This window comes from Siniperca chuatsi, linkage group LG15, assembly GCF_020085105.1.
Source record: "Siniperca chuatsi isolate FFG_IHB_CAS linkage group LG15, ASM2008510v1, whole genome shotgun sequence".
Classification (NCBI taxonomy): domain Eukaryota; kingdom Metazoa; phylum Chordata; class Actinopteri; order Centrarchiformes; family Sinipercidae; genus Siniperca; species Siniperca chuatsi.
Window position 1 is genome coordinate 20,991,531 of NC_058056.1, and position 20,402 is coordinate 21,011,932.

At 39.9% G+C, this 20,402-nt stretch overlaps 1 protein-coding gene across 2 annotated transcripts in view; it reads right to left on the bottom strand.

The window, feature by feature from the left end:
- The window catches only part of stard9 (StAR-related lipid transfer (START) domain containing 9), a 43,291-nt gene that overhangs the window by 15,054 nt on the left and 7,835 nt on the right, over positions 1 to 20,402 (bottom strand). The window contains exons 4-21 of one of the 2 annotated variants that reach the window (XM_044167176.1): positions 10,619 to 10,735; positions 10,374 to 10,406; positions 10,203 to 10,264; positions 9,432 to 9,544; positions 7,521 to 7,663; positions 7,245 to 7,312; positions 6,958 to 7,055; positions 6,565 to 6,768; positions 5,401 to 5,498; positions 5,233 to 5,310; positions 4,901 to 4,975; positions 4,281 to 4,460; positions 3,197 to 3,248; positions 2,781 to 2,906; positions 1,737 to 1,819; positions 1,446 to 1,507; positions 791 to 984; positions 129 to 609 (exon numbers count right to left, since the gene is read on the bottom strand). In XM_044167176.1, the coding sequence (XP_044023111.1) occupies positions 129 to 609; positions 791 to 984; positions 1,446 to 1,507; positions 1,737 to 1,819; positions 2,781 to 2,906; positions 3,197 to 3,248; positions 4,281 to 4,460; positions 4,901 to 4,975; positions 5,233 to 5,310; positions 5,401 to 5,498; positions 6,565 to 6,768; positions 6,958 to 7,055; positions 7,245 to 7,312; positions 7,521 to 7,663; positions 9,432 to 9,544; positions 10,203 to 10,264; positions 10,374 to 10,406; positions 10,619 to 10,735 (2,267 nt within the window). Of the gene's footprint in view, positions 1 to 128; positions 610 to 790; positions 985 to 1,445; positions 1,508 to 1,736; positions 1,820 to 2,780; positions 2,907 to 3,196; positions 3,249 to 4,280; positions 4,461 to 4,900; positions 4,979 to 5,232; positions 5,311 to 5,400; positions 5,499 to 6,564; positions 6,769 to 6,957; positions 7,056 to 7,244; positions 7,313 to 7,520; positions 7,664 to 9,431; positions 9,545 to 10,202; positions 10,265 to 10,373; positions 10,407 to 10,618; positions 10,736 to 20,402 lie in introns of both variants that reach the window. The other variant, XM_044167175.1, reaches the window with a different exon arrangement.

The following is a 20,402-nucleotide window of genomic DNA, read 5'->3' on the forward strand; positions in this document are numbered from 1 at the left end:
AGCCAAATAAAAAAGTAAAACCACTGAAAGATTTTGGACCGTAAAAGGCCCTGTTAGTTAAGCAAAGAAGTTTGCTTCCTGCCCTCCATGCAATTAACTCTGCAGGTTTTACTACTCTATGCGCTTACCTGAAGATAGGGGTGTGCTGTGGGTAGAGTCGGGACAGAAGATCTGCCGAAAATGAGTGTCTACGAGAAACAAATGGTCTTCCCCTGAGCTTTGAGTTGGACCCCAGCTCAGGAGACTCGGGGCTGTCTGCCCCTGGAGGCAGGGCCCTTTCTAGCCGCTGCAATTCCCTCTTAGCTTCCAACAAATGCCGCTTGCGGGAGATTCTCTCCAGCTGGTAGTGCAACCTCTTCCGATGGATGCGGCTCTCAGCACGGCAAAGGGAGTGATGCTTTAGTAGCTCCTCCTGCACCGCCTTCTTCCTGGCCCTTACCACCTGGGACGGACGATCCACTGTCTGTCCTTCCTCATCCTCAGACACCTGACTTGTCAGACGCTCCAGGAGGGGTGCAGGGATAAGGTCAGTTTGAATTCCGGACTCTTGGGTGATTCTCTGCTCTACAGTTGTTAGGCGCTGTTTCTCCTGCAAAATCCACTGCTGGACTGTTGGGTAAAGATTTACAGAAGGGAATCATAAGGGATGGATATCTTACACCTGCACAACAATTATCAATATTTGATGTTATCCATTTTGCTATAAAAGGATTTTGAATATTGACAGGTATCTGCATGAGGAAAAACTTTTTTTCCCCCCTCGATGTGAGTGTGTGGGAAGACTACCTACTCTCACTGTGCTGCTGTCGGAGGTGGGCCTGCTCCCTCTCCAGCTCTCTCTCAGCCCGTCTCTGTTCAGCCTGAATCTCCTGTCGCAAACTCTCCACGTAGCGCTGCTGCACCTCCACACGCTGCCTAGCAGTAGGCTCCTCACTGGGGGAGAGACAGGCACCCAGCTGCCCTTGGAGCTTCACTTCTTCGACACTATAAAAACAGACACATAGATCCGGGATAAAAAACAGAGAAACTGTGATGGAAAAAAAAGCAAAGAGACAACCAGAAAAAGTAAAATAAATCACTTTACCTTACCTAGATACAATTTCATGTCTAGAATTTAGTAGTTCGGTGGTGGCAGGTTTAAAGTAAAAGCTACTGTTGTTGGTTTTTAGTTCTGCGTCTCAGCAGTAACCAAGCAACAGCTAAGCCTTTCCTGTAAACAGCTAACTGGGATTGTTCAGAAGGGTGGGGGCTGATGAAACACGTCATCTCCACCAACTGAAATGAAACACGCATGAAGCATTGCCCTATTTCTACAGCATGAACACTGGTACAACACATGTACCTCTTATCAAATATGTATGCTGTGAGTTGGCAGAATAAGCTCTCTGTACAGTGAGTGATGAATATTATGTTGTTCTGTGAATTTATTTTTAGGCAGTATTTACCTGTGGTCAGGCATCAAGGGACAAAGGTCAATGTAGGTGCAGGTCATGCCACCTTCACTGGCCTGAGAACATTAAAGAAAAGATCAACTTTACTATTTACCAGAATAAAAAAATAAACAATCACAACTATCACTATTCTCAGAACAGATATACTGTAGAAAATGATAATCAGAAATGACTTTGTGTATCACTAGCATTACAGCATCCCAGTCATCTGCTGATCATTAATATTATCATGACTGCCATCATAACCAACAGCTTAATTTTCATTTTCAGCTGAGCAGCACCCACCCGTCTGCGTTCCCGGAGGACAGCTGCCTCTGCTGGGTGGTTGAAGCGGAACTTATGCACTCCTCCCAAGGTGATCACCGTCCCTGGGGACAGAGAGACATATCCTTCATCACAAGCTGTGCTCATCCTGTAGCTTTTGTGTTGATGTAAGCTGAAGACAGTAGGTGTATGTGCTGCAGTGTTTGAGTGGGGAAGGGTGTATGTGAGTGTGTTTCTATATGTTTATCCTTGGCAAGAATCTATCTGTGCGTGCATATATAATTGTACGTTAACATTATCAAATCTTATCTGTGCATCTTTAAGTGAGTTTGTGTATGTGTATATAATGGTACATTAGCCTATATGTGATATCCAGCATAGTGCAACAATCATATGACAGGCCTTAATGCTCAGTGTCAAGTGCTGCTCAGGTCTGATTTTATGTATCACTGAATGTTTATTATTAATTTCTATTCTGACAGCATCAGCCATTTTTATCTATTCTTCTGTGTTTTTACAACACAAACTGTTTACAGTATGCAGTTTTGATACTACTTATGTATAGTATTTATTCTGCTATAGGCAACAAATTAATTTACACTCATTAGTTACCTCTCTATATAATAGTGGCAGAGTCCGCCATTGCCGCAAAGTGACTGATAAACGTGTAATTTTGAACAAAACTCTTGGACTTGTATTATTAAGATGTTCTTAGTGTCTTAACAATACAATAACAAGTAATAATAAACAATAAGTGTTGCCAAATCAACCAGAACTCAAATCTTATGGATCATAACTTTCTCTTTCTACTCTCTCACAAGTGTCGTACCTAAGTTAAGCTTCTGAATTCATGAAAGTGACAATAGCTGCCTCAGGATATTAAAATAAGAATTAGTATTTATTATTAGTCAAATAAAAGTGACATTAAGTGCTTGCATATCCATGAGGCTCGGATCAGATATTAAAAACATGCTACAACTTTCTTTTGGCTGTTGCAAAAAAAAAAAAAATGCAGTGGGAACAAGATAGCGTGAACAAACTGTTTTGTTGAGGACAGGAACTGACCTTGAGCCAGTCTGCAGGGCTCAGTGACCTCTCTGTCGTTGAGCAGGCAGACGCAGCCTGGCAGCGGTCTGAGCGTTACCATACCTCTGCGGTTTTCAATCTCACAGCTGGCACTGCCCTGCAGAACTAGACACACGCAGAAACACAATCGCACATACTGATTTAGAAAGCTGTGCTGATGCAGCTACTGTACTGCTAAATATATTCAGCACTCAATGCAGAATTTAATGAGAAGCGAGAACAGTCCATTTTAGGATATGTTTTACTATATATTCTCATGTAATAGTACTGTTTATTTGTATATCTTCTGCCATGTTCCATGTTTTATGCTCCATGTTTTGTATAAAGCTGCCAGAGGATTTCCACTCTTGTAAGCTCTCGCAGCTGGATGAGGAAACCAAATGAATAAATAATACCTATTTGTGGTTCTTCAAACTGTTCCTGAGGTCCAATGCGGGTAACTCCTTCCTGTGTGAAAAAAACATTATGTAATGGCAGCTATATTCAAAATCTACATAAACAAAAGCATCAAAACAACTATTGTGCATACTTGACATTAGCTGGTTGTGCTAAAAACACAAGCAATAGTAGATATAAGAATTGAACACAATGATCTGAGAACTATTGTCCTTTCACTTTTAATCTTCCACTTAGCTGACAGAAAAAATATAATTTGTTTACTTTGAAGTCTTATCTAATGGGATTAAAGGCTTTCTTATATGGTGTCAAGACCACATGTGCTCCCAGGTGGCCCCAGCTCTTCACATGCAGGAAACAGTGTAATTGTCAGGCCTAAGGGTATGCCTGCCATTGTCAGAATCAGGACAGCTTAAGGTCCCCTGAGTCCTAGCTTCAGAACTAAGAGCCTCTTATCCAACCGAGCTTTATGCATTGCGGAAGACACACACACACACACACACACACACACACACACAAAGGTGGGAGATCGACAGGACGGTTGGAGGGTAGCGTGAAAAATAAAGACAGTAGAAACGCACCTTTTCTCAAGAGTTTTTCTAGCAGAACAGAGAGAAAAAGTAGGAAGAGGAGGGGGAAGAATCTACTAGAAAAAAAGAGATGGTTTCAGTCAAGACAGCTGACAAATCAGTAACTTGAGAATTTGGAAAAAGTGGAGCACATGCAGAGAATATCAGTTTGTGGGAATTTGCATCATGTTGTTCATGGAAATGTATATTTTTAGTGAAACAGCATGTGTACACATGAGTGATGTGTCTGGGGATCAAAAGAAACGTAAGAGACAGAGTGAAAGTACACACTTAATACCATCCAATACAACTAGCATGTATTATTATTATTAATATTAACTCCTACACTTATACTAGTAATTCTGATACCTAACTAACATGTATTCTAATATTTACACTACACAAAATTCATAAAAAAAAGACCTTATCAAGGAGGACAATTAAATAATTCCAAAATGCAACATCATCACTGTTTATGGACACAACACTTCCATTTGCCTTTTTATCATCATACCCGGAGGTGATAGAAGATGACCCCGGTGCTGAGAACATCTCTATCGAGAGTAACCAGGTGTGGTTGGACCGAGTTGATGAGGAATCCGGCCCGGTCCCTGTTGATGTCCACACTGTACTGCTCCAGAAGCTCCTTCTTGTCTCTCCAGCTCTCCGACCAGTCCTTCGTCAGCTGCTCCACCTGAAGATGACGAAGGAAGGTAATTAAGACAGATGGTTGAAACCAGAGTGGTAAATATCTGTGTTCAGGGAGATAATGATGATACCAATAGCTGCCACTATCTTTCTACCTATTCTAAAACCTTGTGACTTCACTAGAGTTTAAAATGCAAGACCTGTCAGTTTGAATAATGCTTGGCCGGACAACACACATTTGTGATGATGGATCCATCAATAGATCAGTGAGGTTAAAGATGTTAAAGGGAGAAGTTTTTGTGAGGCTTTATGGGGCGCAAAGTCTCCAGCCTTCTGATTATATGTTGTCATGTATTTCTTAATAGTGAAATTTTTGTCAAACTTATGAAAAACATTGGAAAAAACATTCAAGCACACTGGCTTGATGTGCCAAGGACTACTGTATCTGTCAGGCAGATGTAACCATCTGTGTTGACCCTGTGTTACCTTTAGTTCGTTCTGTAGCACGATGTCAGAAAGATTTCCATCCCTCTCATCGCTCAGGGATGGACTGGGATTACGCTGCTGTCAGTCAAGAGGGTAAAAAATGATCAGTCAACATACTGTGCAAAAGGAAAATTATTACAATGCAATTCAATCTTTACCACCCAGCAGATAAAAATTGTCACCAAAAAACACAAAGCCCTGTATTAAGCCTTTGCTACAAAAACGTGTAATGTGGGAATTTCTTTTATTCAAAGCCTTCCAGTACTAAGAGGGGGTAAACTCAGCAGGGTGGAGAGATAGCGCCATGTTCTAACGATAAAAGGTCACCATACCATTTCAAAGCTGAGCAGCATGCTCTTCAGCCTGTCAATCTCCTCTCTCAGTTCCCTGATCAGCCGAACATTGGCATCCTGCACAGAAATCAAAGCACACATTAACCTACTAAAAACATTTAGATCAAACATTAAATCTTGTCACTAAACTCTAAAACAGCCACTGACCTCATTAACCCGAGGCTTGTTGACAATATTTCTGGCATGGGCAGCATAGCGCAGGGTGCTGAGGGTCTCGTTGTAACTGTTAGCGGAGGGTGAGACCGCTGCAACACAAACACACAAAAAACACACAAGCAACGACACATGTTAGCACTCAAATCACAAGAAAAAAGTATGTACATTATAAGAGTGAGACTTACCAGTGGTTTTGCCAGTGTGGTCACATTACTGCACACCATTTTCCAAAGCAGAACCATTATTTTTTAAATGTATTTTCCAACCTTCCAACCAGCCATTAGGTTCGTTTTAGTACATTACAAAAAAAAACCCAAAAAAACAAAACTAACTAACTAGACTTGCTTGGGATAAAGTGGGTATTCTCAAACATTCAGAAACCAATGTACATATATTTATTTTTTAATCAAAGTTACATTATCTTGTTATGACAACGCAGCAGCTAAGATGAGCAGTCTGTTTTGAAAAGTCTTCAATACTGGTGAGTTCAAATGCTTGCAAGAAACTAACAACAGAAACTTGAGAGCTGGCTGCCATTAATTCATTTCAATTAAATTTTATTTAGATAGAGCCAATTCATAACAGATGTTATCTCATTGCACTTTTCCTATAGAGCAGGTCTAGACTGTATTCTTTATATTATTTACAGAGACCTAACAAAGGGACAATATGTAAGAAATGAGACTACTCTACACCTGTCGAATTCATACTCCAAATAAATAGGGGGCAGCATGTCACATATCACATATGATTATTGATATTACAACACAGGAGGGGCCGAGACTAGATGATTAGCATGCTAATTTCAGTAGATATCTCTGCAACACAATACATAGCCGTCTTTAAATTGACGTCAGAACTGTTACTTCTTCACATTCTGTTGATAAGGTTAGTTCATTTAATGTTATAAATTAAAATTCTGGCCAAATCAAAAACAAACAAAACAAAAAAAAACCTACCAAAATTTTTATTTTTTACTATCAATTATTCCTTTCATTCTTCTCTCATTCTTTTCCCATGTTTGCCTTTAGGGTTTGATGTTGATATAAAACAGCTCATGACTGCAATGCCATTCAGCAACCAACTCAAAACTGTTGGTTAAAGTTTATATAAGCAGTTTGATCCTTTCACAATACTGCCATCTCTTACACTTACTTGCAATCATGATGGTCTTAGAGTTGCCGCCCAGGCTGTCTTTCAGCAGCCAGGTTAGAACGGAGTCTCTATAGGGGATGAAGCAGTGCCTCCTCCCACCTCCTCCAGATAGGGAGCTGCTGTGGCTACCCACCGTGCTGCCGTCGCCCTCAGAGGCCATGCTGTTGATACTCTGACAGCTGCTGGACATCTGGGAGTTCTGGGCTGTGGAGGCAGTGGGAAGAAGAGGTACAAAGGTTGAGGGAGCTATGGAGAGAGTGTTACAGTCAGTAGGGAATACTGTAAGGATAGAGGAATTGTGGAAGGAAAAACAGGAATTTGCAGTACATGCTAGATATAATTTAAAATAACTTCATCATCACTTGAACTTCAAATTGAATCATCTACATTTACCAAGAGCAGATATGACGATGCCCAAAGTGACCAGCGACTTGTTGATGTTAGAGCCCTCTGTCAATCTATCCCTGCAGTAGTGGGGGTCTGCCCGCTCACTGTCACACACAACATAAACACATGAGGTTCATGTCATTCACAATGATTAAAAGACACAGATTATCCAATAAAAAATGTGGAATAGAGAATTTAGAAATTCTCAGGGCAGTAACTAATATCCACTAGGGGGCAGTTCTGTCAACGACTTTGACTCAAAATATGTTGAGAAAACACACAACAGAAGTTACCTCCCAGCCAAGTCCACCAGGTTAATCTTGCTGACAGTTTCTGAAGGAAGGTTATTTTCTAGGATTGCCTGTGGAGAAAAGACAAGAGTAATTAGACTGGAATCTGCAAATAATGATAAACGTTCCACCTGAAAATAGATACTACTAACATTAACTGCACATTAGAATCCAAGGAGCAATAATTGGCAAAAATTTGAAAGATGATTATTAGCAGATTGACTCATTAACAGATGAGTGTAGCTGTATATAAGCTGGTTGGAAGGCTGAAATGATGACCTGTGTGTACTGGATGGTGAAGATGGCGTGGGATCTGCTGCTGGCATCATGGTTGTGGGTTGCTGCTGTGATTCGGTTGGCAATTCCTTCCTCCAAAAGGTCGATGGCCTGCTTGCAGTCTGAGACCACATGCTGTGACAGGTCTGATTAGAGAGAAACAAACAGAGAAACTAAATGCTGAGCAAATACACAGAGAGTGTAAGTTTTACATGAACCTCAAAATGTTTATTAATTGTGGAGAGAGGAAAGTAATTCATGTGAAGCAGCTGTGGTGCAGTCTATTGTTGGGTATCAAGATCCACATTTTATGATTGATTGGAAATGAAAAAACATACTTAATTTTATAGAATACTCCAAAAAACACATGTAAATGAATGAGATCAAAAGTAAGAAGGATATAGATTCGCATTTTAAGGTTAGGGTTGTGTGAGGAAAACAAGCAGAGGGATAGAGATCTGAAGAAGACACAAACAGGAAATGTCTCATCAATACTCATCAAACACGTTTGATCCGTAACATTTTCCTACAGCATTTAGCAACCAAAATGACTCCACAGAGCATCATGGTAACATGTGGTTACTTATTCCTTGTTTTAATATGAACATTTAATACAAATATTGTATATATAAAAGAATAAGAGTGACAGTGAAACACTTTTTGATGGACACGTGTTGATGGAGAAGAAGTAAAAGCTGGGAGTACTAAATGTACTCTGTGTGTGTGGTGAAGCGTTTTACTTGGAACCACGAGGAAATGACTTCACTTCCTCTGGTCAACTGGGATTTCTCCTGATACAGACAATGAGTGGATGTGGGGCTTTAAACACAGAGAGGCGGGCGGATGAGAGGGAGAGAAAGAAAGAGGCGGAAAGGACAAGGAGAAGGAGAGAGAGAGAGAGAGAGAGAGAGAGAGAGAGAGAGAGAGAGAGATAAAACAAGCTAGAAGAGGAGTCTGGATTAGAGCCAGGACGGACCAGATCAAAAGCTTCACAACGGAATAAAATTCCACCACTGACCACAGTGACTTATAAAATAAACTTACAAGACACGAGCATTTCTCAAAATACTGCAGACCATGTTACACATCCAAGTCCATAATTTGACACAATTATGTGTCTGAGTGTGCACAAGAGTGTAGAGGCAGAAGATTTAACCGTTGGTATCCACTCTCATCTTCACTCTCTTAATACAAAGTGTTTCAGACAGATTCTTTTAGTATATCATCCACTGCTGAGTGTTTGTATACATCTTAGAAATAGTCACTGGACTTTTCTTAGAGCTTAAAGCCTGTGAAAGCACCTAATCATAAGACCATACAATTTAAATATGCAATAAACATCAGGTTGCTGAAAGATTTTTAAAAGAATGTTTTTTCTGTGCAAAGATTTTAATATTAGAGAATTTGCAGACTCTAGACCTCTAGTTAAGTATTTAATCAGTAAAACAGACAGAAAAAGACAAAAAGAAGAAATGATCTACACATGAAATTACACCTGGAACTGTGGGGTCATGTTTGAATATTGCATTTTAGGATTTTCTGCACAGGTTATTATGTCTATGTGCGTATACGTTGTTGAACATGTATGTGTGTGTGTATATATATATATATATATATATATATATATATATATATATATATATATATATAATTGTCTCGCTTTTATATATAATTGTCTCGCTTTTACACTGCAAACTAATAAAGTAAATAAAAATACATAAAACATCACTTGGTGTTAAATGCAGCAAAATCCAAGAGTTGAGAATTGGCATCCTATGTAACAGATTCTCACTGAAATGGCAAAGCAAGGGTGCTTTTCAAATTGAAACTGAGTTTAGCCTTAGGTACTATACAGTATATGTCTTTGCTGTCTACTTCTTTACAAAGTATAGATGCAGCTGCCCAAACACTCACCTTGTACATAGGGTCCTTTCTCAGGGTGTTCTCTAACTCTCAGGGAGGCTCTCTTCTTCTGCTCCCCTCCTCTCAGCAGGTCTCGCACACGCTCGTTATAGATCTCCAGGAAGCTGCACGGATAAGACAACATCCTGCTATGAAGACGCACACTTGAGATAATGTCAGAACTAGATCTTTAATGTCTTATGTTTTATCCATACCATCACTGAGATGCATACCACAGGCCTACATACAGTGCTATTACACATGTGAGTTGTTTTATGTGAGTTCATCATCTGCATTTACCTCAATATGTGAGAAATAACCAATCTTCATCAACCAAGTTTACCTTTCTGGCATTTTGCCTTTATTGGAAAGTTGACAGTACAGCAAGACAAAGGAGGGGGATGACATGTGGCAATGGCTTATTTGAACCCGGGTCGTAGTCATGGTTACATAGTCTGTGATTCAGACTGCTGGTACAACCAAACGACCCAGAAACACAGTCTACACTATGCAAATTATATTCTTCGAATCGTAAAAACACTACATTTTTCCACATCTTCTTTGTTAAATTAACATCACCTTCAACAAGTTGTGGACGTTGAGGATGCCTCCAACACAGACAAGAAAATCCAGATTGTGATTTGCATTGTATTGCCTGCAGCTTTGCAGCATATTTGTTCCATAAGTACAGTTCACCTAATTTGAATTTCAAAGGATAAGGCCTAATTGCAAATTTGTTTAAAAAGGGAAAGACAATCACACAGAGTCAGACAATAACAGTACCTGATCTCCACTCTGCTTGAGTTTTGCCCATCAGGAAAAGTGTCTTCAGACCTGAAGAGACCCTGCAAAAAAAGGAGAGCTGCTATTTACTTTACACCACAACACCGGATACTCAAGTGGCTGAATTATCAGTGTGCTCCCTTCTATGAAATTTACAATCCACTGATGTACCTGACAGATCCGAGGGGTCAAGCCAATTGAGTCCTGACATCACACAGAAGAAAACAGAGAGTGAGGATACAGTAGCATTATTTTGACAGTTGCCATGAGGAATTGGGTCACAACAAAATGTTTTTTTAGACCAAATTGCAGCATGGTTTGGGTTTATACTTTGTAACAGCTGCATTGCCTCCAATGTACTGGGTGAGATCAGAAATGTATATAATGCCACACAGTGATTTCAGTGTCCTCCTCACCGGTGTCCCCATCATGGTGTACGTCTTCCCAGATCCTGTTTGCCCGTAAGCAAACAGACACACATTGTAGCCTTCAGAAGCTCCGGACAGCACCGACACACCCAGGTCCTGGAACACCTGAGGAACATTAACACACACACACACTCTAAATCACAAATACACAAAGAAAGACTGACTAAGAGATGTCTATAAATAACTGGGTGGAGTCAGACACATGGATTTCCCTCCGTATTTCTTCAAAATGTCTATATAATTAAGAAGGGTGCTGATTCAGGAAGAAAATCAGTTCAAATATACAAGTTAACGATGGAAGCAAACACATCTGAAAGCATGTTTTATTAAAAAAAAGTAGGTGCTCTTGTGGGCTGATGAGGTGTTTACAGTGTAAGCTGATGTCCTTGATCTTAATCGCATTATGTTTTTACATGAGTGTAGATTTACACCATGGTTTCACAATCACAATGCTGTGGCACCGAGTCAGTGGTGGGGAGGTAATGTTGCTTCCTGCTGAGGTGTTTGGGTAAGAAGCAGGGAGGTCAGCTAATACTCTGGGTAAACAACCTTTTAAAATGTGTATGTGAGAGAAACAAATGTGAGGGTAAAAAGACTTTGAAAAGTGACTGGATCAGAAAAATAAACCTTGCCTAAAAGCGCGGTGGTGAGACGGGAGAGTCCCACTCAAAACAATCAACTTAGGCCTCTTGTTTTCCTTCTCTCTGTGTCTGCATCTGAGAGTCTGGAGATTATTAGCACGAGGTTAAATCACAACCACTTATTTTTATATGAGAAGTTTAACTACTACGAAACACATTCTGGACAGTGCATGAAATTTGTGTGCATATGTTTTATGTTTTCAGTAACAAATAAGTAATTACAGCAAATCAACCCATCACCTTTAATACAGGCATGGTTGTTGTGAGCACTCCTGAAGGTTGTCATAATAACTGCAATAGCTTAAGAATGAACAGGTGGACAGAATATTAGAAAACAATTCTCAATATAATGCAATACAGCATATGTATATCTTTAAAATGTAAACATTATCAGGATTATTATTATTTTTCTTTCAATCAATTAATCGACTAATCATTTCAGCTATGTGGCACCAGCGTCAAACAGTATACCACATCTAAGAACCAATCATAGTCCACTTACACTGGAGGGAAAAACTTGTGCCAGTGGAGAAATATAGACCTTATTCACTTTCAGAGCTGACAAACGGCCAGCAGCAAATTAAATTCCTTGTGTAAAAGTGGCAGCAAACCTGCTTTTCCATGGCATCACAGAGGCATAGAATTTGCAGATACTTATCTTTGTATGGGTGTCAAAGTCAAATATCTTGCATTGTGATAAGAACGGATAATTAATTTAACACCTTGCTGCACACGACACATTGTGAATGGTGAGCAATGTGGGTGTTTTCCATTTAATATCATTTATTATAGGTTAGCAGCGCCTATAGTACTCTGTGTGTGCAAGTGTTACCGGTTAGAGGTAGGGCAAATGGACAAATGATCAGTCTTCTCTATTGTTATCTTTCCTTTGTTCATTACTAAAGCAAAAGGAAACTTTATCAGATGGAGTTCGATGTGGCCTCATCGGCAATCCAAAAGCTCAGTCCAAAGGCAACACATGCCTTGGGGGGGGGGTTTAGCAACCTGATCTAGACCAGACCTGAGACACAGCACATTCCCCCCCAGAACCATAACACACCCTGGAGATCAGTGAGGGGTCCCCTCCCCTGGCCCCTGGGCTCAGCCCTGGACTGGTGGGTAAGTACACAGAGGAGAGAGGAGCAATGCTCTCAAAGCTACCTCGATCTCCAAGGATCAAACACAGGAATCATTTCAACATTCCTCCCGTGTGTGCGTGTGTGTGCGCGCGTGTTTGGTGCGCGTGTTTGCGTGCGTGCGTGTGTGAGACTACCAACCACAAAGCGAGAACCTTGAGCTAAGCCTATGTATACTCTAGGCTTACAAAAGGGTGCGAATAGGTTTAGGTTGGACTTGGTTGAAAGCGCTTGAGAAAGGCCTAGGCCTTGTAAAAGCACCCTGAAAGGATTCAATGGTCATCTGGTTGTTCTTAGGGGTGTGTGAATCCCTGTGTGTTAATATTCAACAGCCTTGAGTTTTCTCTGAGAAAAGTAAAATGTACAACACTGATATGGTGGAGTGAAGCTCACACAGTGACCAACGTCTTATCTAACCACAGTGACCAACTGATAAAGCACAAACCAGTGAGTAAACCAACATCCAAGGTTAAGACAGAGATGTTTTAAAATGTAATATAGAATACTGATTACCCGCTTGAAATGTTAATCAGCACCATAAGTCACTGGAATTTAGTAAAGATGATAGTTTTCAGTTACTTTGCTTTCAAGAGCAACAGAATATGCAGTTGAAACAACAGTTTGTCTATTTTAGGGCTACAACTATCATTTTAACTATTGATTAATCTGCAGATAATGTTTTCGATTTATCGATTTGTTGTTTAATCTATAAAAATGTCAGAATACTGAAAAATGTCCACAACAATTTTGTCCGGCCAACAGTCCAAAACCCAAAGATATTCAATTTACTATCACAGAAGACTAAGATAATCAGTGAATATTCACAATTTACAAGCTGGAACCAGTGATTTTCTTGGTGATTTTTGAACCAGTGATTATTAAAATCTTTACTGATTAATTTTCTGTCAATTGAATTATCAACTAATTCTTTCAGCTCTAGTCCATTTACAGACCATAAAAGTACAACTATGTAACCCTTCTTTTAACTGAGATGCAAAGTATTAGTTACATTTTTTGCATTCAGATTACTGGAATTATTTTACATTTCATCTGTTCCTTCACAAGCTTACTAGTGCTGAAAAGCCCATGATTCAGTTAATAGAAAATTAACAAGAATTTTGATAGTAGATTTAGGATTTAAGTCATATATCATGTAAAAATACAAAACATTATGTGGTTCCAGCTTCTCAAATGTGAGGATTTTCAGCTTGTCTCTGTTTTATATCATTGTAAATTGAATGTCTGTCTTTTGGACTGTTGGCTAGATAAAACAAGACGTGAAGATGCAGTTTGGGCTCTGGAAACTTTCAGACTAAACTTAGTATCAAAAAAGACCTATACAGATTAATCAATAAAGAAAAAACTGTTAGCTTCAGGCCTAAACCCCACAAACACCATTTTTCATTTTAAAGTATTACTCTGTAATTTAGCCAACCATGTGCAGCCAACAGCCATGTGCAACTAGTAAAAGTGCTGCCACAACAGCTGTCTTACTCATTGACCTTATAAATCACCCAACAGGCACTGTGGTAGAGACATCTAACATCATTATTCCTATGCAGAGGAATCTATTTAACACTTGTGAGTCGAACTAGGGCTGCAACTAACAATTATAAGGGTTATATGGATTAATATGCAGATTATTTTATTGATTATATCGGTTAATTGTTTAAAACAATGTCAAATGACTTATTTTATCAGACCAACAGTTCAAAACCCAAAGATATTCAGTTTATTATCATGCATGACAAAGAAAAGCATAAAATCCTCAAATTTCAGAACATGCAAACAGAGAATGTTTCGTCTATTTTCTTGAAAAATGAAATCAAAATAGTTGCCAATAAATTTTCTGTAAATCGACTAATTGATCAATAGACTAACTGCTTAGAGATCTAAGCCTTAAAAATTGCCAAGGACCTTGCTAAAAAAGCAGCATTTGTGACAGAAATTTAAGCAATATACTGTACATAAACCTGAACCGAGAAAAAAAAACACCTGAATTTTATTATTTTATTAGTAGAATCTATTTTTTTTATTTTATGTTAAAAAGAAAATTGAAACTGTGAGTTCCTTATGTAACTGTTGCCAAATAAATAGAAACATGACAACAAATGTCAAAGCATGCAGAACCCTTGAGTCCAGACCACCAAGTGTTGCCCCCTGCCTCTTAGCTGAATGGAGTTTTACACATGAAGACAAAAAACAGCGCCACCCCTGTCTTGTCCTCATCCACCTATTCAAAAACAGACACAGACACCCTCTCCTCCCTCAACACAGAGAATCAATACAGCCCTTGTTAAAGTTGACCCTATTAAATTCACTCTATGGGGGCTAAGACAAGGCTGAGGGTCCCTCCAGGCTTGGCGCAAAGAGCAGAAACTTCACTTCAACTGTGCGCTTCATCTCTGAACTGTTTTTATTAAAAGTCTGCATAATACTTTAAATGACCTCTGAACAAAACCACAAGAGGAAGCATAAACTTATTTCAACCTCTTGAGAGAATTAGAACATTGTATATGAGTTTGTCTAGACCGGCCATGGTAGGCAACATTAAAACAATCCTGTTGTTTGTCATTACTGTCAACCCAAATTAAGTCAGTATGATTGTTGTGCCATTGTACTCTGGCTGTTTAAATAGGCATAATGGCCCTCTGCCACAACCTACTTTCCCAGTTTGCAGCACCCTGCAGCATTGGGAGGTATTTCTGGCCAAACAAAGTAGTTGAGGTAAGAGGCAGGTTGCATTGTGGGAATGGAAATGTACTCCAGGATCAAATGAAACAGGAGCAAAACAGCCTGGAGATAAAGTGACTGGGCCAGATCCACAGTAAGCATTCAGGCTGGTTGGTCACCTCAAAACACACAGGGGACAGACTAAACACCTCCATTAAGAGGAAGGCGGTTGTCATCAGCAGGCCGCTGTACATGCATGTGTGTATGTGCATGTGTGTGTCTCTCTGAGGCTTTTGTCCTTGTTGTAGATGCAGTTTCCTCTAAACCAGTCAGAGTATGCTTCCCTCTCTGAGAAAAAAAAATGTACAAACAATCTAACAATGAAAGAGGAAAAGCAAAATATAGATTTCATTCTTGTATAGAAAATGCAGGCCAAATTCATCAGGTCAAAACAGAGAGTTAGGAAGGAAGAATAAAACAAGGCTTTGGGGTTAGAAAAGGTGGCAAAAGAGCTCCAGATATATCAGAAGGCAAAGAAAAGGAGGGTCTGCTTAGGCTAAGATGAATTACATATACTGCTGTGAATTGCAGGTCATAATCCAAAACATCGTCACCCACTTAATCCCATCTTTGCCTATCTCCTTACAAATTATATAATTAAGTAGAAAAGGTAGAAAAACAGCCTTCAGAGAAAAAAAAGAGGTGTCACTTTATTGCATATTACAGGCTACTGCTATATTTACAGTATCTTTAAATTAAATTTTTTATCATCCAGTTATGCTGATGTATTTGGCAGCACAATACTCTCATCTGCAAACACCACAATCACAGCACACCACTATCTCCAAATAAAATGCCTTACCAAGCTCACACTAAGATTCAAATTTAAAGCGCTGCAAAGCCGGGAGATGGAAAAAGAGAGCAGGTTAGCGTACACACAGCTTTAAATAAATACCACTACATGATATGCATGACGACCACTTTCAAGTGGTGACGTACAGAGAGATGTTATCTTGTAAAATCCAATTTTGGCAACAGATCTCAAAAGGAAAGTTGAAATGTCACGTGTATCTAACTAAAGTTGGACCAGACCTCTCTGAGGAAAATTAGGTCTCCTGAAAAACCAGCTGGGTTTCATGCCAGAGATCTGCACCATGAATAAAAAACTGTTTCATGTTGGTTTTAAAACATGGGAAACACTTTTTTTTCCAAAGAGGCAGCCTAGTTTGTGGCCTGGTAACAGAAAAAAAGTGGAGGAAGACAGCGAAGTGGGTGAGAAATGTTGAGAAAGAGAATGACAGAGTGATAAAGACAGGCTGACAAGAGTGAAAACGTATTGGTGTAATGCCTCTGTAATGAGCTAAGTCCTATAATCACTGGCTGTGGAAAATGCCAATTGCTGGTCTGGATTTATGTGGCCTGCTCTACACTAGACCCTGGAGAAGTATTTATGTGTAGCGTGCATATGTGTGTTTGTGTAAATGTGTGTAAGATGTCGTCAAGGGTGATGGCAAAAGGCCAGACAAGCAAAATGAAGTACTTTGCCACATTTAAAAACTTGAGCTTCTCATTGCTTTTGCCAGGTTTGACGCAACCAAGAGGACCAAGATTAATTTTCCCTCCACAACCACTCGCACTGGGAGGACGTCTCTGGGCTCAATGCAAAGACATGAGACTGAAAGCGAAAAACTAAGTGCAAAAGGATATGCAACTTTCTCCCAAACTCTCCATGTCCAGGACTGGATAGCTGTGGAGGAGATGAGGGTCCCTCAGTTCCTGTCCCACGCTTTCCAACTGGGTTTCTCAAACACAACAGCTGGGCCCTGAGCAAAAGCTAAATGCTTTTGTTTAGACACAGGAAAAAACACGTCACTGTTGATCCTTTTCCTGACTTCCTGCTTGGAATATGAGTTAGAGAATCAGAGGTGAAATAGGGAGAAATGTGAAGAGAGGACCACAGTAAGAGAGGGAGGGAGGGAGGGAGGACAAGGACAGGGAGACAAAATCACACACAGCAAGAAGAGACAGAGGAAGCTGTTTGGCCGGAGTTCAACAACACTCTCGTTTGTCACACTTGGACAGAATTTGTAGGCCAAATTAGTATGGAAGGGCAGAGAGGGAGGAGGGAGAGACAGAGATGTGCAGGCCAAGCAGATAGGCTGCACTTCATTACTCAGGCCTCCCTACACATGGGAATGAAGGACAGTGGGGGAAAAAAAAAAAGAGGACAAGCAAGGGAAAAAAATGAAGGCAGGGTAGGCAGGCACTTTGGTGGTGCATTCCATTTTTCGGTATACATCTCTTGTTGCAACTGACACTAGGACCAAGGCCAGACTTAAAACAAATAAATAAAACCATATCTGGAAAGCTTGAATTTGCTGCTCCTCCCCCAATCCCTGTTAAAGGGGCCAAAGCACAACACTGTAGAATGGAGCTGCATGTCACACTCTTAATGGCAGGCTGGAAATGACAGCCTTCACACTGATAGGAGCCTTGTGTGATATTCTTAAGATACAGTGGTAGAGTATAGGCTCCTTCACTTGGGAATAAATTCTATTGTTACACTATTTGATATCATTTGAGAAGCCACACCCATTTGTTAGTACATAAATATTAAAACTAGGGCTGAATGATATGGATAAAACATGTGATGTTTAATACACATGCTTGATATTGCAATGATTATATCAGATGTGATTAAACAATGTCTTAGCCAACTGTTCATTTCTGTCCTATAGGGCTCCAATTGTGAACACATATTCTGTGTTTCAATTTTGCGTTATTGACACACGTTTCTACTTCCATTGCCAGATGATGGCACAACTCAGAGAGCACCTGCAAAATCCTTTAAATTAGTTATTTTAACAATAAAAAAAAAAAGAATATTGCTTCTGCATGTGCATCAAATGGATAATGATGAGATACACATACCAGAAGTATGTGCAGCTATGAGGGAAAAAATAAAATGTTTAAAGTGTTTAAAAATGCCCCAATGATTAGAAATCCTTGAAAAAAATTCCAGGATATATAGCTGATTCCAGATCTGCAGCAAAAGCAAGTTTTTTAGATATTATGCTAACTAAAAGACAAACAAACAGGGCCAAAAACACAACATTCTTGGTGGAGGTAAAAAATGAAAAAACAAAAAGGTCCAGGCATGATCATTAGCATTGGTTAGCCTATAGCCTAGCCCATTTTTGACACAGAGTCAATTCACCTCTAAAAGTCATCTTTTAGTGTAGAGATAAGTCATGGGCAACACCTGTATTGTATTACATGCTGTATTAAAATAAAAATATAGGAACAAAACACAAATTGGACATCACAGAAAGGTGGTTTCTTATCACTGATGACTCACTTTTTTCTGACACAGACAAAATTATTTAATTGAGGAAATAATTGGCAGATAATGAAATCTATAATGAAAACAATTGTTAGTTGCAGCCCTAGCAAGGTGTTCATTGTGGAAATACATTTTACAATCATACAATGAAAATTTAAAGAAAAGACTAAGAATGATTTGCTTATATCGTTCAACCAAGGTTTGATTTGTGCACTGGATACTCATACGCTACTGTAAACTACAGCACACCTGACTACTTTACGAGCACAAGCACTGACTCCAATAACACACCATATCTCTATATAATCGACTAATCTAGGAAGAAACCTTTCTACCTAGATAATTGGATCTTCATCAGTCAGTTAACAAAAGATCCAACTTTGGCACCCAGATTGCCAATTGAGAGTGTGCAGTTAGAGTTATAATGTGCAAGCTCTACTCTTCTTTCTAAGAGTTAGCTGCACCTTTGATGTAAGCCTACATCTATCTAACCACTTTTAGTCTTGTTACAACTCCTCTTATCTTCTGCCTTCACTGACAGAAAGCAGTAAGTCTACACATAAATCAAAAGGTGCTGTTCCTGTATACATATGGCGTAGATGTCATGTTTCTTTGTTGACAGCATGTGGTTTATTTGGTGTCCTGTTTGTGGTTAATTCAAACCAGGCTGAACTGGACTGGACTGTGTTGAGGGGGAGTAAATGCTCATGTGTGTAGAGGGTTCTTCTCATACACAGAGAAGCTATTCTTTCCCCAGTCTGCAGCACCACTGACACACAGACCTAGAAACACTGCGAGCATAATCAAATCACAAACTGCATCGACAGAGGCACAGAGAGAGAAGAAGAGGAGGAGAGGGAAAAACCTCAGCAAGCCGACTCCTTTTGGCAATAAAAAACAGCATTGTGCTCTGAGACGAATCCTCAGCAGTGACGTCTTTGCCCTGAAATTTAACTGTGAAAAATTACTTAGTGAGGCAGCTGTGAGTTTGGCAGGCGAGAGCTGGGGGCTGCAGAGGCACAGTGGACCCCCTGCCCATTTCCCCTCCTGTCCTCCCCTCCTACTGCTCCTCCTCTACCCGAGGAATTCACATTCCGACTTACTCTTCGTCTCTAATCAGTTCCCTGTCACAATCCTCTGCTTCTTTTTCACTTTCCTCTCCCATATTTCTTACTATCAGAAGCAATAAACAAGCTGAGGGGTTTGTGTTATTAAATAGTGGAAAAAGCTATTTATTAGCTCAATATCTAGGCCTAAAACAAAGGCAGCATTTAGACAAATAGTCCCAGTTCTCTCCTGCATTAACTCAACAGCTGGCTCCCATTATGGATTATGGTTCTGTTTCAAAAACCTGCTTCTTCTCACCTGGCAGAGCCCTACTCACTCCTCTCTGTTAAACCTTCTTGTAGAAACTTTTTCGCCCAAAGATACAACTTGAAAGACAAGCTTTTTTCTTGTGGACAGCCCTCAGGGACAAGAATGCAACCACGTCTGCACCCCTACATGTAGTTTAAGATGCCACATATCTGTCTACTCTCTCCGCTGTAACAGTGTATGAGGACAGAAACCCTCACAAGTATCTGGTGTAAACTATCAGTGATGCATGGACATGTACTGTAGATGGGCGGCCAGTCTCTGAGGGGCCCTGGGTGTGGTGGGATAGTGCTGGACTGGAAAAGCAGGAGTTTAGATCCACTTTCCCCTTGTCTCATTCCACCACAGGCTCAGCCTGTCTCAGTCTCATGGGAACTACAGTGCAAGACAAATTCAGAGCAAGTCCCTCTTCCTGCTCTGAAAAAAGAAAAGCATGCCAAAATATATTTTGAAGAGAAACCATGAGAAAATCAAGTGCTGGCAAAAACAGCATCAACTCAATGTGTCAAAAATATATGTGGCTGGATGCCAGAGAAGAGAGAAACTGAATACATACCCTCACTTGAGAGCAATTACCTAAATGTAATGCCACTAAGTGAAATGAG